The sequence below is a fragment of the Natrix helvetica genome, assembly GCF_964273705.1.
Source record: "Natrix helvetica genome assembly, chromosome: 15".
Classification (NCBI taxonomy): Eukaryota; Metazoa; Chordata; class Lepidosauria; order Squamata; family Natricidae; genus Natrix; species Natrix helvetica.
Genome location: NC_138565.1, coordinates 1,819,123 through 1,835,356, shown reverse-complemented (window position 1 = coordinate 1,835,356; position 16,234 = coordinate 1,819,123). Strand labels below are relative to the sequence as shown.

Genomic DNA, 16,234 nt, shown 5'->3' with positions numbered 1-16,234 from the left:
TGTTGAAGGGGTCTACGGCTGACAAGGGGCCCCCTCCTGCTTATAAAAGCGCTCTGGGGTACGATGCAGATTGAATCTGGAAGTCTGATGGGAAAGAACCAACTTAGGATAGGATTTCCTGCTTGAGGAGGGGGGTTGGACTAGAAGACCTCCAAGGTCCCTCCCGACTCCGTTATTCTGTCTGGGAAGCTGCCTCTTGTTGTGGAAAGGACAAGGCCGGGGCAGATGGCCCAACGGTCCAGCAGCACCTTGCTCTGAAAGCTGGCATGCTGAAAATGCTGTCTGTGCCAAGTCTACAGTTGACCCATTGTGTTTTTAGGAACGTCCCAACAGGACAAGCGAGTTTTCACGCTCTGTCGGGAACCCAAGCCAAATTCCTTCAGGAAGAGGCTCGGTTGTCCTTCGCGTGCTGGCGGGGAGTAGGGAGGAGGCCAGGATGGTGGCCGGAGAGGGCTGGGTTGCATCCTGCTGGACAGGCCCCAAAATACTCGCTTCTACCCTCCAGATCCACAGGCGGTGTTTCCATCAGACCTGGCATTAGGAGAACCTGGAGTGGTGCTGCCCTCTGCTGGGTGTTCCCTGCAAAACGCAGGCGGTGCTCACGCAGGGAGGGAGGGGGCAAGCGCAGGATTCCCCCCCCCCCTTTCCTCCCTCCTTTTTTTGAAAATCAAGAGCCTGGTTCCTGGACTTCAAAAGCGGGAGCCAAGAAAGCCCGATGTCGTTTGGGGACGAGGGATGGCAACCTTCAAGCACTGGGGGCAACCGCAACTCGCCTCCGCCTGGTCAGGGGTTAGGGGAATTATAGTCCAAAATGGCAGTTTGGGTAGTGGCTGAGACAACCAGGATCCAGGTCCCAAACCTCCAATCCTGGGTGCTCTTGGGATGACTTTAGGCTACTGACTGACCAGTATGTATGTGGGGGTTTATTTCAGATATCTAGGCTGACATTTGCATCTTAGGACTCTTGGGAAAACAGTGGAAAAGAAGGGGACCCCCAAACACCATCAAGTGGAGGGGAATGCCAGCCCACCTTTTCCCTGGGCTGACATAGACCCCTCCCATCAACCCATCCCAAGATCCATGCGTGTAGAGCTCTTTGGAGGCTAGGAAGGCCAGGGCGGTGCGAATTGGGAATCCGAATCCTTGCCTTGAGCCCTGCAGGGGGAAACGACGGAAACTCCTAAGTGGCATGTTCTCACAGCCGCCCTCCCTGGAGGAAAGATGTGAGCGACACACTGGTGGGATTAAAAGCCTCTTGTTCTGACCTCGGCTTCCCCCAAAAAGCAGGAGGCAGAGTCCTGATCCTGGCAAAACCCCTTTTATTAAACGAATGTGAATTCCTTGACCTTCAGCAAAGGCCTAGCAAACAGTCCTTCAAAGGAATATTTAGGACCACAGACCTTATCTAGCTTGGAAAGCTGCCAGGTAAATATTTCCCAAATGACGTGCTGTGAAAGGAAAAACTGGGCACAGTCTCTGAGATTCACTGAAATGAATCTAACAACTGAATAAACGAATTGTTTCCTGCAAAAGCCCCCTCCCCTTTCGCTCGTCTTTTATTTCCTATGGGAGGGGGCATTCACCGTCCACCTGTGGCTTTACTCCCCCAAGGCTCATGGAATGCTGTTCCCTTCCCACCAAAGGTGGTCCCTATTTCTCTACTTGCATTTTTTACGTGCTTTCGAACTTCTAGGTTGGCAGAAGCTGGGACAAGTCACGGGAGTTCACTCTGTGAACCATTCTGATCGACAGGCCACCGGGCCCCAATGTTTGAGGAAACAATTGGACAGTTCCTGGGTCTGGTTTGAAACTTCATTCCCAGACTTGGCTGAAGGGAAAGCAGCCAGAAGATCAACGTTCATCCTTTGATGTTGATTTCCCTTTTTGAGCCCCCTCCCCAAAAAGGAAGAGTTGAACTGACCCACGAAGCCCCCTGTCTTGCTAGCCAATGTGCCAGCTCTGGCTTGGGTGCACGGTTGAAGAAGTTGCTAAAATCCATCGGGCAACGAACCTATGGAGTTGGCAATCGGGCTGAACCGATGCTCCACAGGAGAGGGCAGGAGACGGGGGGTGAAACTGAGCTGGGGGAAGCAAAAGGCACATTGCGGGGTCCTGAACCTTCCTTTAGAGGTCAGGGGGCATTTTTGCTCCCACGTAACACCTCTGCCGCATTGTTTCAGGTGTTTCTCATCAGGCCTCCAACATCTGCACCATAATTTATTCCTTTGAGCTGAAGCCTAGAACGTGTTGGGAACGTTGAGGCTGGCACACATTTGCCCAGCCACATAAATCTTTTAAAATCTTTAACAGAATGCCCAGACAATGCTTACAACGGAGGAGATCAAAGTATGACTGTGTGAGGTTTTTTTTTACGGCGTGTATGTGTGCAGGAAGACGGTGATCTAGAAGGAAAGCAGAACTTATCAAAGAGATCAAGTGCTAGAATTAACTTATGTCCACAGGGGAACTTAAACTGCTGTCTGGGTCAAAGGCAGCATGTTGAAAGCACAGGAACCCCCCCTCCCCAAGCCCTCCCCCTCCCCAAAAGACAGCACCAAGAAGAAAAGAATTTGGGATTACATTTATCATCCTGGAAACATGAGTGGTTTTACATTCATACATTCAACCGTTTCCCCCCTCTGTATTTGGCAAAACTCTTCAACAAGGGCAGGAGATGCTTGGGAAACACTGGCCAGCTCCCCCCCTCCCCACAGCTGCCCTCACCCACCCACCCACCCACCCACCCCGTTTTCCTTCCCCCTCCAGCTTGCTCTTTCTTACAGCAGGTTTTGTGAGGTCGCTTGTGGCAAGAGAAGATGTTTTGATGCCTGGACCAAGGAAGATCTTGTCCCTCCTTCTGAAACTCTCCCCCCTCCCTCCCAGGAGGGCTATGAGGCTGGGGGCTGCCGTGGCCGATGAGAACAGGGCAGCCGCCTCATTCCGGACCCTCAGCACCACAATCAACACTCCACCATTGCAAGCGGTGTGTTCCATTGCCCACCCATTCTCGATATTATTCTTATTTTTTTTAAGGTGGCTGTGAAGAATGCTTCCCGTGCATTTTCTCCTGCCTTTTCTCTCCCGTTGGAGGAAAGAGGAACGCAGAGAGAAGATGGATAGCTGCCTTCCGATTCAGAAGTTAAGGCCTCTTTTTTGGTCCTGGGGGGCAGGGAAGGACACAGCTGGGGGCCGGAACGCAGCCATTAGCTTCCCAGGCTGGCAATGGCAGGATTCGCACCCCTAAAACTATAACTTGCCTTGTGGGCGGCTTCCAGAAAGCCTTTGTGTGTTTGTGTGTGTGTGTGTGTGTGTGTTGCAGATCCAACTGTGGCATTTGTGTTTTTGCTCTCTGTTATTGGCAGCATCAGGAAATATTCAGTCTGTGCTACAAGCACGGGAGAAAGGATGGTTTGTGTCTGGAGGTGGTTGTGAAGCTGCCATCTTGCCTCCCAACTGGGGAATTGCTTGACACAGGGTGCAATCCTAGTCTTTCCTTCCTTCCTTCCTTCCTTCCCTCCTTCCTTCCTTCCTTCCTTCCTTCCTTCCTTCCTTCCTTCCTTCCTTCCTTCATGGTCTCTCTCTCTCTTTCTGTCTCTCTTTCTCTTTCTCTCTCTCTCTCTCTTTCTCTTTCTCTCCTTCCTTCCTGTGTGGCAACTATTGTCACAGTTCCAACCCTTTGGCCAGCTCCTTCATGCTCGTCTGCCCAGCATTTACTTCGAAGGCCTCGTTTCTAATCATTTTGGGTGGGGGCTCTCCCCTCCCCTGGTCCTTTTGGCAACATATTCTGGACTATTCCCCTCCTCTTTTCGTGGTCAACAGCCAGGTGGTTGTCATCCTTTGAGGCTCTGCGTGAACCAGTCACCTGAAATGCAAGTCCTTTTTCCGAGGTTGTGAAATGGTCAAACGGCTCCTGGCTGGTGGGTGTTTTTATCCCCCTCTGGTATCAATGGGGGTTTGGGCTGGTGGTGGGTGGGAGCTATCACAGCCTCTGCTCACCTGGGATGGCCTTCACCCTAGGTGTGAGCATCTCCGATTTGGCTACTTGGGCCAAATTCTCTGCAGAATCTCTCTTTCTTTGGACCCAATAAAACAGTGTTTCTCAAACTTGGCGACTTTAAGTCCTGTGGACTTCAACTCCCAGAATCCCCCAGCCAGCATAGCTGGCTGGGGAATTCTGGGAGTTGAAGTCCACAGGACTTAAAGTCGCCAAGTTTGAGAAACACTGCAATAAAATCTCTCTCTCTTTTTTTGTAAGCACCAGCTTCTCTCCTCATTCTCTCGCCTCCCCCCATCTCCTCCCGTAGAACCACAGAAGTTGAGCTGATCAAAGAGAGTTCTGGGAAGTAACGGGTTTCTTTATCTCCAAAATCCTGGCGTGTCCCCCTCTGCACCAAACTGGCTGATTCAGGAGGACTCCGTTTCTGTCCTACACACTTATGGAGATCCACCTGCACGATGGAAATCGTTGCTCAACTGGAGCGAGCTTTCTCTTCAGAAACCAAATGGTGGACCCTCCTGGGTTTGTTTGTTTGTTTTGGGATTATCTAGGCCACGTGCAAATGACCTGTCCTGTCCTCTTTACCCCTGAAATACCTTGACGTCCTTCAAGCCTTGGGAGAAGTTTCTGGCAGGTCTGTTTGTTCAGCCGTTGGGGCAGAGGTCCTCTCCAGGTGGGAGCGAAGAGGGCGAGAATGTTTCCCGATGGACGTTTGCTGCTTACGATGGAATCGCTGTACGGAAACCAGAACAACCAGGCCAAGAAGTTGGGTGAAACTTCTTAGGAGCCTTCGGGTGGTATCTGGAGGAAGACGCCTGCTTCTGGAGGTGGGAGACTTCCAGGTGGAGGCAGCAGTTTCAGGGCCCAACTTCTGCAGGTGACTTTAATGGATCCATTTCAGGATTTCTGCCTTGCGGAGTGTCCAACCACGGCCTGTCCCTCAAGTGTCTTTAGGCGTGAGCAACACAGCTCCCCTTCCGGTCAAGCTCATCTTCAGACAGGCTGATGTGCAGGCAGGTTTCATCGATGCTCAAGAAGGCTCGTGAGGCATCCCAGTTCTCAGCTGCTTCCACCCACGGATGGCCTTCTGTTGGGCGCCCAAGACTCTCCTGGCCTTGGGTTTTGGCACGGGCCCTAGACGTCTGGCTTCCTCCCAGTGTCCTGGCTTCAGATTCAGGCCTAGAGAAGAGGCCTGGGCTTCTGTGCACCGAGGGTTCAGGGGCGGCCCTGCAAGACGCCCCAATCTTCTCTGTCTCCGAGCAGGGAGAAATGGTTTTACTTGACCTCCTCCGCAGGGATGGTGGAGGTGGGTTCAGCTTGGGGATGAACATCTGCAACCTGTCAAGTGAGAATGGAAAGCGGGTCAGAGTCAAGACCAGTCATGGTTGGGCGTGGAACCTCAACCGGAGAAGGAAGCCATTTGTAGTTGGGTTGGGTTGGGTCAAGCAGAGCAGAACCAGACCAACTTACCTTTCCTTCAGCATCACAGCGTCTGGACCACTGCAAGTGGGTTGTGTGCTTCCGTTGGAGGCTCTGCACTCTTCCGCCTCAGATCCCTCCACGCTGCGGAGACCGTCAGGCGCTTCTAGGACTGCCAGATGTTCCTCTTTCTCCAGCCTGCTGGACAGTCCGCTCCCCAACCCCAAATTGGTCAGATTCTGGTGGGATTCATAAGAAGCCAGATGCGTCGTGGGGCTTCCCACTAGGCTGGCTGGTGTTGAGGTGGAAGACAAGTTGATTTCCAGACTGTAGCGGTCCTTCAGGCTGAGGGACAGAGGATGCTCCGAGCTCAGGCTCTGCAGAGAACGATCGACTGGAGACGAAGGAGGAAGGCCTGGTTCAGAGACACCTGGAGCCCGGGAGGTTTTGTGCCATATTGTAAGAAGGCGTTACTCTGGGATAACCAGGTTTGTTCTGACCCGATCTCTGGTGGCTTCCCTTCCTTGCACTTCTGCTCCCACCCATCTTTCTTCCTTCCGCCTCCTGAGCCCCTCAGTGCTCTTGCTCCCAAGGAGCAGGTGGCAAGGGAGACCCCGCCGCCTCACCTGCACCCATCCCTTGCTCACCTGGATGCCCCATCTGCACCTTGATCTCCAGCTCCTTCAGTTGCCTCACCAGCAAGGAGACGTGTTGAAGGAGGTCGCGGTTGGTCAGGAGCAGCTGGTGGACACGCGCCTGGGCCTCCATGCGGGCCGTGCTCTCGGCGGACAACTGGTCCTCCAGGAGCTGCACCTGTTGGGAACAGGATGTGCATCTTGCGTGCCGGGCATCTCCTTGCTGCCCCAGCAGACCATGCCCAGAGGCGGCAGGTTCTAATCAGGGACGTCTGATTAGAACCTGGAGCTCGCTTTGCAGTTTGGACAGGTGGAAGTTTTATATACTGTCTGCCGTGACGTCCACGTCAGGAGGACGCTCGAACGCAGGAGTCCCTGCAGACTCTGCTCCGACCGCCCTTGGGGGACCCCGGTTGGACTGGCAGCTCCCACAGAACCACTGTTGCCAGTAGTTCCACAAGCCAACCGGGTGGGCTGCCTGGAAGCCTCCTTCAGGGGGGACCCAAGGGAATTGCGGTTATAACTGAGGAGCAGAGCTTTTCCAGAGGAAAAAGAGGATGGGTGCCCAGGCCTGGGAACTTTTGCACCCAGGACAGAGAAGGCTTACCTGTGCGACAGCCACCTGTGTCTGCTGTTGCTGCTGGAAGAGCTGGTGTTGGAGCAGCTGCAGGCAGTGCTGGGAGGCGAGTGGGGTGGTCGAGGCAGAGGAAGAGGGGCTCCCTGTGCTGCCGAGGGGCTGGGCACAGGAGGGCCGGAGGCTACCATTCTCCTTTTCCTGGAAGCCAAAAGAGACCGGAAATAGGGGCTGCTCCTTTCTCTCCTCCACCTTCCCAGGAAGCCCCACGGATCCAGCTTTCCTGATTCCTTTTCATGGCTGTCCTCAAGGAGTCACCCACCTGGCTCTCCCTCGCCTTGGGGCTGAGCCCATTTTTCAGCTCTCCCAGGTCAGGCACGGAGAAAGGCAGCTCACAGACCCCGCAGCCGGGCAGGCACACGCTTACTGACCCGGCCAAGCCAAGGTCTCGGTCAGCCAAGGCTGGTTCCAGTGGTTGGAGACCTTTGGGGAACACAACCAAGGCAGAAAAAGTAAGACCCAGCTGGCATTCTGCCTTTGGGGAACTATGGATCGCCTTGAAACGGGGGGCGGGGGGGGACTGTCTTTAAGCTAATTGGTTCTCCAGAGAACCCCTTCCCAGCCTAGGAAAGAGCAGGAGGAGGAACCTGGAGTAGATTCGGACTGGGTTACTTTGAAACTCCCTACAAAAGAGAACTGGACTGCTTATCTACCCTTCATCTAGACAGGTTGACCTTGGGTAACAAGCTAACTTAGGTGTGTCTCGACTTATCTGCTGCAGGCAATTTAATTTCTGGATGGATCAAAGGGCATCCTGCAGCCATTGGAATTTTCTTTTTGTTTGCAGTGGGAGAGGCCTGGCAGACATTATTTTCCCATCTCTAATCCTCCATTTTTAGGAAGCCCAAGATGATGAGATGAGTCCCCTTTACCTTCTCCAGATTTACGGTCCAGGGAAGGTGCCCTCAATGCCTCACCTTCTATCTGAGCGTCATCGGCAGAGTTGTTGCTGGCCCCGTCTGCTTCACCATCTGCATTTTGGAGGGCATGCTGTAGGCTCAATTTATGGCACACCTCGAAAGCTTGGCCCACCGTCCGCACCACACGCATCGCCTGGGTCTGCGGGGAGATAATCGGGTTAGCCGGAGCCACGACTTGGCACCAGGTAGCCCAGCTTGGCCCAGCTTGGCTTGCCTTCTTCTTGGACTTGAAAACGTTGCAGCGAAAGGAGTTATTGGTGCCGTCCCGGGCGATGTAGCTGAAGATCTTGAGGTCTTGGGAGTCATGGGAGACATAGAAGATCCTGAGGGAAGGTGGGACCAGAGAGAGGGGTACAAAATCATCTTAAGGCAAATCTCATCTCCTCCGTGCTCCACCTTGGCAACCTCAAAATGTGAGGACTTTAACTCATCATCAGTGGTTGGGGAATCCTGGCAGTTGAATTCTACCCGACTTCAAGCTGCCATGGTTGAGAGCAACTCAACAACTCAACATTCATAAACTCTAGCACAGTATGGTCCCTTATCCTCCAGAGCAGGGGTCCCCAAACGTGGCAACTTTAAGACTTGTGGACTTCAACTTCCAGAATTCTGGGAGTTGAAGTCCACAAGTCTTAAAGTTGCCAAGTTTGAAGACCTCTGCTCCAGAGTTTCTGGAGGGGTTGATGCCTGGTCTTCCTGGATGTGGATGGCTGAAACCACAGATATCCTTGAATCAGGGAATATAACACCCAACGATTCAATGGTCCCTTACAGATGTGTGCAATTCCTTCCTTCCCCATGGAAGATGGAGGCAGATGTATAGGCGTGGCTGTTTGGTCCCAAATTAAGTGTTGTGTTGTTACAGATAGTCCTCAACTTATGGCAGTGTCATGCCTGCAAGTCATCTTTTCTTTTTGGACTTCAAGCCTGCCAGATTTTCTACTGTGGGAAAATGGGATGGGGGATTAGATGGAATTGGGTGATATGTAGCCATAATAACCTTCTTCTTCTTAGAAAGCCAAGGTCATCTTTGTCTCTGCACCTGGCCGGAACTGGATGGGTGGAAGCTGCCAGCGTGGCAGTGGGAGATTGGACCATGGGGTGGACTTGTGGGTATTGGGGCAAGACCTTGAACTTTCAACTGGGTGGGGAAACCGGGAAGCTTTCAGATTCGGGTTTTCCCAGATGTGCCAACATGGCTCTCTTCATAAATTGGAACTTTGAGGAACTTCTAGCCTTGGAGTGTTATTTATTTGAGGATGCCATTTGGAACCCTGGCCGACAGTTTGTTCAGTGACTGCTGCAGTGGCACTAAAAAATAGGGACTTAGGCCTGGGCACCGCGATGGGCACGGAGAGGCAAAAGAAGAAGGGCGTTGTTGCCGGAGGCTCACCGATAGACGGGGTCGTGCATCACCATGACTTTGCCTTCATCCCAGGTCCATTCCTTCCTCTGGAAAGGAGATTGAGAGGAGAGGCAGCGTTAGCAGGGCCAACTGCTTTGGGCTTGGAAGCCAGGCAGCAGCCATTATTCTCCGGGAGCCGAGGGGGCAAGAGACCCCCTTGGCAAGATGGGATGATGGGAGCCCATGTAAGAGCCAAGTGTGGGCTTTGCTTCCTCCTCTGCCAAGGGAGACAGGGGTCAGCTGACAAACCAGAGGTCCAGGGTCTCTCTTGGAAGAAGGGAATTCCCTGAAATTCGCCCTTCCCACCCCAGCAGTCTGGATGCCCCCGGGGCTCTGCCCCTCTGATCCCTGGGCTCCCCAAGGCCAGGCCACCCACCTTTGGCTTCTTCCTCAGCAACACCTTCACCCCGTCCACCGAGACCACGATGTTCACTTTCCTCTTCTTCACGTTCTTCGCCTTAAACTCATACTGGGGGGGGGGAGAGAGAGAGAGAATTGCCATCAACCGCCTGGGCACAGGGAAATCCTCGGATTGCGGCCTTAAGCAGGACCAGGAGATTTCCATTTGCTAAGCGAGGCTCCTGTGAAGAGATGCGCCAGCCCTGCCTCCCCCCCCCTCTCTCCATTTTACGACTTTCTTTGCCACGAGTGCTAAACAAATCTCTGCCGTCCTCAAGTGAATCATGCAGTCCTTAAGTGAATCCTGACTCCCCCTGCCCCCCCCCAATCACTTTGCTCTTTGGAAGTCAGTCGGGCAGCGTTCCTGAAAGTTGGCGTGTGGCTAAATTTCTCATCACTCGGTAAAAATCTACTTCTCTGGATTTCAACCTCAGGAAATCTCTGCAATAAACACCAGCAAAGGCAACTCCGAAGAAGGTCACATCCTGGCTTAGCATGCTGGGCAAACCAGCCAGCTTCCATGCTGTGAGGTTGCTTCCTTATTCCGCAGGCACCCCAGTGCCCACACTTTGCTGGCAGCTCTGCACATGCGCACGCTGGGAACAGGCTCCAGCTGTTCCTCTGCGCCACTGAAGTCTGACTCCGAAGGCAGCTGATAACTGTCAGACGGCCCTGGCCTCCTCTCTGCCTCCGACACAGAGCCCTCACCCGAGCCTTCCCCAGGCTCCAGGACTGGCCTAGGTTCCTCCCCACTGTCCGAATCGGCTGCCTACTCCACTGGCCACTGACACGGGCCACAACACCTCTGTTTTTAGCTTTACTTCTTTTTCCTTTTCTAAACTATTTACTGCTACAAAGAGGAAGACAAATATCACCAAAGAAAAACACATCCATACACGGAAGACCCTGGGCGTGAGCTCTTTGGCGGAAGGAGAGGTTTGAAAGGTGTATGTGGAGGGGAGGGGTCTGGCAGGTGGGCTGCGGGTTTTCCTTTGCTCCTAAACGAGGGGGATTTTAGGGGAGCCCCCTGCCTCATTAGGGCTCCAAGTCACGTCTGCTCCGGCTCTACTCCCTTGCTCAGCCCTGTTTCAAAGTCGTCCTATTGATTTTAGTATTTAGTATCTTTGTATTCAGGGCAGTTTGTTGGTTGGGGGAATGGAGAAAAGCAGACCGTAAATAAATCAAGAACTGCAGTGAGATTCAAAGGGGAAAAAGCCTCCTGGAAATCCTGCTTTTCACAAGTAAGGTCGTTGCCTCGGCTGGCACCAGGATGGCACATTGTTGGCAAAGTCCGTGGTGGAGATGCAGAGAACGGCTGTGCCAGACGGAGGACGTGATTTGGAGGGTGGGTGGCGTCGCCAGGAAAGAGGAGGGGGAGAACTCTGCGGGAACAGGCGCCCTCTCTTCCCCTCTGCTTCCTATTCCAGGCCAGTCAGAAGAGCTGCTACGGCGGACATGAAGTCAGGAGATGTGGCTTTGGGGTTTGCGGGGAGAAGGAGGCTTAATTTCGGCTCAGAAAGCTTGACGACTCCAGGCGGCTCATAATAATCCGAAGGGAGTCTTAAAAACACATTCAAATTCAGGCTTAGCTTGGCTTTAATGACAGCGTGGCCCTGGCATAAGCAGCTCTTCTCCGCCACATTTGCATTCCGCCCGATTCTTCCCCTTTTTCCTTTCCTGGTCTGTTCTTCTCCTCCAAGGGAGGGTTTCACTCAGAAAACCTCCGCCTTTGATCTGTGCTCTGCAGGCTTCCCAGCCTTCCCAGTTTTGTGGGGGTGGCACAGCATCTGCACCAGGAGAAAAAATGTTTAGCCTCGTGGCTGGGCATGTATTCCTCCCCCCCCCCCAGCCCGTTCCCTTGACAGCTTCTGCCAAAGGTCTTTGCAAAAGATTGGCTTGAAAGCGGGGAAATCACGGATTTGTTCGGCCGTTCGGTGGCACGTCCAAAGAGTGGGTGCCATCGATCGTGCAACCACATAACACCCGGGTTTTTGAAGGCAGTAATGGAATGCGGTGGCTCAGGGGCTAAGACGCTGAGCTTGTCGATCAGAAAGGTCAGCAGTCCGGCAGTTCGAATCCCCAGCGCCGCGTAACGGAGTGAGCTCCCGTGACTTGTCCCAGCTTCTGCCAACCTAGCCGTTCGAAAGCACGTAAAAATGCAAGTAGAAAAATAGGGACCCCCTTTGGTGGGAAGGGAACAGCGTTCCATGCTCCTTTGGCGTTGAATCATACCGGTCATATGACCACGGAGACGTCTTCGGACAGCGCCGGCTCTTCGGCTTTGAAACGGAGATGAGCAGCGCCCCCTAGAGTCGGGAACAACTAGCACATACATATGAGGGGAAGGGGAACCAACCTGAAGGCAGTGGAGACTGCGCTTACAGGATCCAATCTGGGTTGGTCCCCGGGACCAGAAGTTTTGTCTTCTGAGCTTTCGTAGGCAGCTGTATTGGCACTTTGAGGCTGGCTGCAGGAATCGTTTTGGTCTTGTGTTATAGGAAGGTAGTTGGGGACGGTTGCATTCTCTCCCATCCTTTGGCCTGTTCCGCTTCCCCCTCTCCAGGCTTAATCGTTGGTTTCTGTGTGGGTGGCATCTCAACTGGAGTTTGGTTTGCATTCTTTTTCACCCCTCCTCAAGTATTACTTCTGGCAAAACAGGTTCTTCCCCACAGAACGCACAAGAGAGAGAGATTAAAATTCTTGATTTCGCTCTCCCTACAGTGAAAAGTCTGTTCTTCTGTTTCTTCAGCTCAGCCGGAAGGTGATGTATGAATCAAGGGAGGAAGCACAAGCCATAATAAATCTGCTGGTTGAAAGATTCATAGGGCACCTTCTGCCTGCTAGGAAAGCCGGCCAGATGCCTCCGACAGAATCACAGGATAAGGAGACACTCGGGCTGAAGATCTCTTCCATGGTCATCATCGTTGTCTTCCTCCTCCTCCTCCCTGAGGATCCAGGGAGGAAAGGAGAGCAACCCTCCATCTGAAACATAGGCCACAGTTCCCCACCTCCTCCCGCCCTTCCCTCCATTCCCTGCCTTTCCTTGCCTCTGTCTTCCTTCTGTTCGAGAGACAACCGTGGGCTCGGGAGCGAAGACAGCGGGAGCCTGGCCAAGCAGAAGGTGGCATGTCTGCTTCTTGGAGAGGAAGGCGGGAGTGGCATTTGAAGGAGGGGAGGGATTTGGGAACAAGAGAACATCGTGTCTTCCACCCCACCCTCCCTTCTGACAGAAAAGGCTTCTGAGAGTCTTGGGGCGTGGGAAGGGGGCGCAGGGAAGAGGCAAGAGAGGAGGGGCGGGGTGGGGTCTGCCCCGACTCACCCGGATTCTTCTCATGGCAGCCACAATCTCCATACGGCTGTTGGGTCTTGGCACATCCAAGCTTCCAATGTACTACAAGGGGAGAGAGAGAGGGATGCCATTTACCCCAGTGCAAACATGCTTGATTTTTAAAAACAGCAAGAAATACCATTTTTAAGCATGAAATTCCACCCCGAATCTCGTCCCCTCATCTGCTTCTGCATTTGGGCTCAGAAAACTTTTTGCCAAAGCCCAGGAAGGGGCTTTGGTGCCCTTAGGGGGCCCTTCTCTTCCCTCAGGATTTGCCAGGCAACTGGGCTTTGGCGCCTCAGTCCCCAATTTTGCTTGCCACTCAAGAGCAGAATTCCAAGGTCCCGCAGAAGAGCTGGGCTCCAATTATTTTCCCCCACCAGCCTGACCATTGATGGGTCGTGTAGTGCTGCATATTACGGGAGCGGCACAGGAAGGGCAAACTCAGAAATGAGCCATTGCAAAACGCTTCCGCTGTGCTAAAACCAAGAGATCCCTGGCCTGCCGGCTTGCAAATCATCAGGATGGGAACAAAATTCAAAGAGATAATGAACGATTAAAAAATGAAAGAAAAAGAAAGATGAGCAGTTTGCTCCACGTTTGAGGCAATTAACAAAGCTTGGATGCTTCCAAATGTAAACAACTAATAATTGACACCTGCAAGTGGTAAATTCAGACGCTATTTTTAAATCCTCTCCCCTCAAATGGTTCTAATTAAAGACCAAAAAGAGCTACATGCCAGGAAATCTGCTTCTTTTTTCCCCCCTTTTCTTTCCTTCATCTCTGGAGTGCTAACTCGGTGTATTTTTATCTCCTGAAGGTTTAAAATGGGGAGCACATCCAGGCCTCCCTGGTGATGTTTTGCTGAGTCCCCCCCCCCTTCCCCGTCTCTTGGGCTTCTTGTAGCTGTAGGCCCTCCTTGGCCATTTGACCACTGAGAAATGAGGGGCTTGGGCGCTTTTCTTTTTGTTGGGAACAGAGGCAGGGAGGGTCAGTGGGATTCCCAGGATTTAAGGGCAGTGTTTGTTTGTTTGTTTGTCTTTTAAAGGAATTTAGGAAGTGAGAGGCTGAAAAGATTGAGCCTGACATTTAAAGCATCTCTCCCTCCCTCCCTCCCTCCCTCCCTCCCTCTCTCTCTCTCTCTCTCTCTCTCTCTCTCTCTCTCTCTCACACACACACACACACACACACGTGCCCACTCCCTCTGCCCTCCAAAATGGCCACTACTCCCCCTTTCTGTCCTTCGGCTCACTACAGAAGACCATCCAGGCAGAAAACCATATTTTTATTTTTAATGTTGCCTTTGCTATGTTTGTGTTGTATTTGTGCTGATAAATAAATAAAGGGAGACTAGTATAGATCGATTTCAAGCTATTTAGCTCTCATCAGCTAGCCATACCCTTACTGGGATTCGAACCTGGGCTGTATTACATATTAGACAGATGTATTAACCACTAAGCCACAGGCTCTCCTCCATATTTGGTTATACCAGGGGTTGTAACACAAATACATTCCTATTTCCCTGGCTCAGCTGGTAAGGGAGGAGAGCTTGTGGCTTAGTGGTTAATACATCTGCCTAATATGTAATACAGCCCAGGTTCGAATCCCAGTAAGGGTATGGCTAGCTGATGAGAGCTAAATAGCTTGAAATAGATCTATACTAGTCTCCCTTTATTTATTTATCAGCACAAATACAACACATAAATATATAAATATATATTTAAATTTCCCCCTGGATATATAGATTCTACGGTGTTTAATTTTTGCAGTAGATTTTTCTCGTCAGAGAATCCACTCCCTTTCCATTTGAGCTGATGAAGAGATCTGTGCCAACAGGAAGCCTCCACATTTTTGTTTCAGCCAAAGAGCCAAGCAAGTGCCCAGATCCAAGGCAGCTGACCTCCTCATGCAGCAAATAAGTGAAAGAGGTCAATTTTGCAAGGGTGAGGTGGGGGAGGAGGCGGTTTCCCCTCCCATTTAGGCTGCTAATTAATTCCGTGGGAAACTGTCCAACTCATTTAAACTCTGAAATCTAAGGACATTAGAATAATGGTTTTAAAAAGCATCCAGCAGGACAAACCAGTTTATGCAAAGCCAGAGCAAGCCTATGGGGTGGACCCGTTTGGTTTTCTCTGACCCCTTCCTGGTCCCTAAAATTTCTTGGCTCCACCCCAGGGGAGTAAGACCAACATTGGCTAGTCCAGGGGTGGGTGGGTGGGTGGGGCCCCTTAACCAGGTTTTTGCCCTTATACATCCTCCTCCTGGGAAGGGCAAGATAAGGAGGGGAGGGAGGAATGTGGCACGTTTTCCAATCTGACCAGAGCATCATGGGGGTGGTTTTTTTGCCACACCTAGGCATGGAGGCTCGGAGGGAAGTGGCTGCTAGAGAACCTGATGCCCAGAGGGTAGACTGTGGCTGCAGAGGGAGGCTGGCTTTCTTTCTTTCTTTCTTTCTTTCTTTCTTTCTTTCTTTCTTTCTTTCTTTCTTTCTCTCTTTCTTTCTTTCTTTCTTCTTTCTTTTTGGCCATTTTTTTATTACATACCATTTTAAGTATACATTCACATCATCGTTATTATTCTTCACATCTTATACATTTATTATTCCATTTAATAGGTTATAGCATACAGTTTGGGTTGCTTTATTTACCATCTTTTCCACTTGTTGTAACACCACTTCTTTTCTCCCTCCCTCCCTTCTCCCTTCCTTCCTCCTCTCCTTCCCCTTCCTTCTTTCCTTACCTTTCTCCTACTCTTCCTCTTCCCCTTCCACCCTCCTCTCTTTCTCTTTCTCTCCCTTCCCCCCTCCTCTCCTTCCCTCTTTCTTCTTTCCCTCCTCTTCCTCCCATTCAGAGAGGCGCCATTTCAAACTCCGCTGCCTTTGCGGCGCAGCAGTGACCAAGCAACTTTGCCCCCTCCTCACCCGGCTTTCGCCAGATGCAGCCGGCCGGCTAGCTGCCCGCAGGCGGATCCAGCTAAGTGCCAGGCCAGCTGGCCGCGGCCCGAGAGACGGTGCCCTGCGGCCGGAGCTCCCCTCCCTTGGCCCCGGCTGCCAGGACTCGGAGTGGACCGAGCTGCGCCGGCGGGACGATCCAGGCGCGGCCGGGAAGGAGTCGGGCGGTGGCAGGGCTGCCCAGGCGGGATGCCCTCCCCGATGCCAGTCGCTCACCTTGGCCTGGAAGTGGATGCCGTGCTGGAAGGCTTCCTCGTTGTGCAACGGGAGCCGCGCGTCGCCAGTCTCCTCCACCAGGTTGTAGCGGTTCTGGAGCTTCCCGGGCATCTTGCGGCGGCGGACGAGGCTCCCCAAGGCTTGCCCGGCGCCAACGCATCGCCGCCCCGGCTCTGCCCTGCCCGGCCAGCCGCTCTGCCGTTCCCGCGCGCCCCGGCAGCGGCGGGCTGTGCTAGGAACGCGGCGCTCGGCCGGCCAGGAGACAGGGCGAGCCAGGCGGCAGTGGCTCCTCCCGGGGGCCGCCCGTGTGATGCGCTACGTCGGGGCGGAG

General features: G+C 52.8%; 1 protein-coding gene across 2 annotated transcripts; it reads right to left on the bottom strand.

Moving 5' to 3' along the window:
* Positions 1-4,532: 4,532 nt before the first annotated feature.
* LOC309399407 (carboxyl-terminal PDZ ligand of neuronal nitric oxide synthase protein-like) lies at positions 4,533-16,169 on the bottom strand. 2 transcript variants are annotated; one of them, XM_081967188.1, is made up of 11 exons: positions 15,904-16,169; positions 12,729-12,800; positions 9,387-9,479; positions 8,999-9,057; positions 7,820-7,928; positions 7,603-7,744; positions 6,948-7,108; positions 6,659-6,826; positions 6,064-6,229; positions 5,468-5,810; positions 4,533-5,335 (listed from the first exon to the last, which is right to left on the bottom strand). In XM_081967188.1, exons 1-11 carry the CDS (start codon positions 16,012-16,014, stop codon positions 4,948-4,950), a joined length of 1,812 nt encoding a protein of 603 aa, XP_081823314.1. In that variant the 5' UTR covers positions 16,015-16,169; the 3' UTR covers positions 4,533-4,947. The 2 variants fall into 2 exon arrangements, with proteins under 2 accessions (XP_081823314.1, XP_081823315.1); XM_081967189.1 differs by having other exon boundaries at positions 5,468-5,846; positions 15,904-16,167.
* Positions 16,170-16,234: the final 65 nt, after the last annotated feature.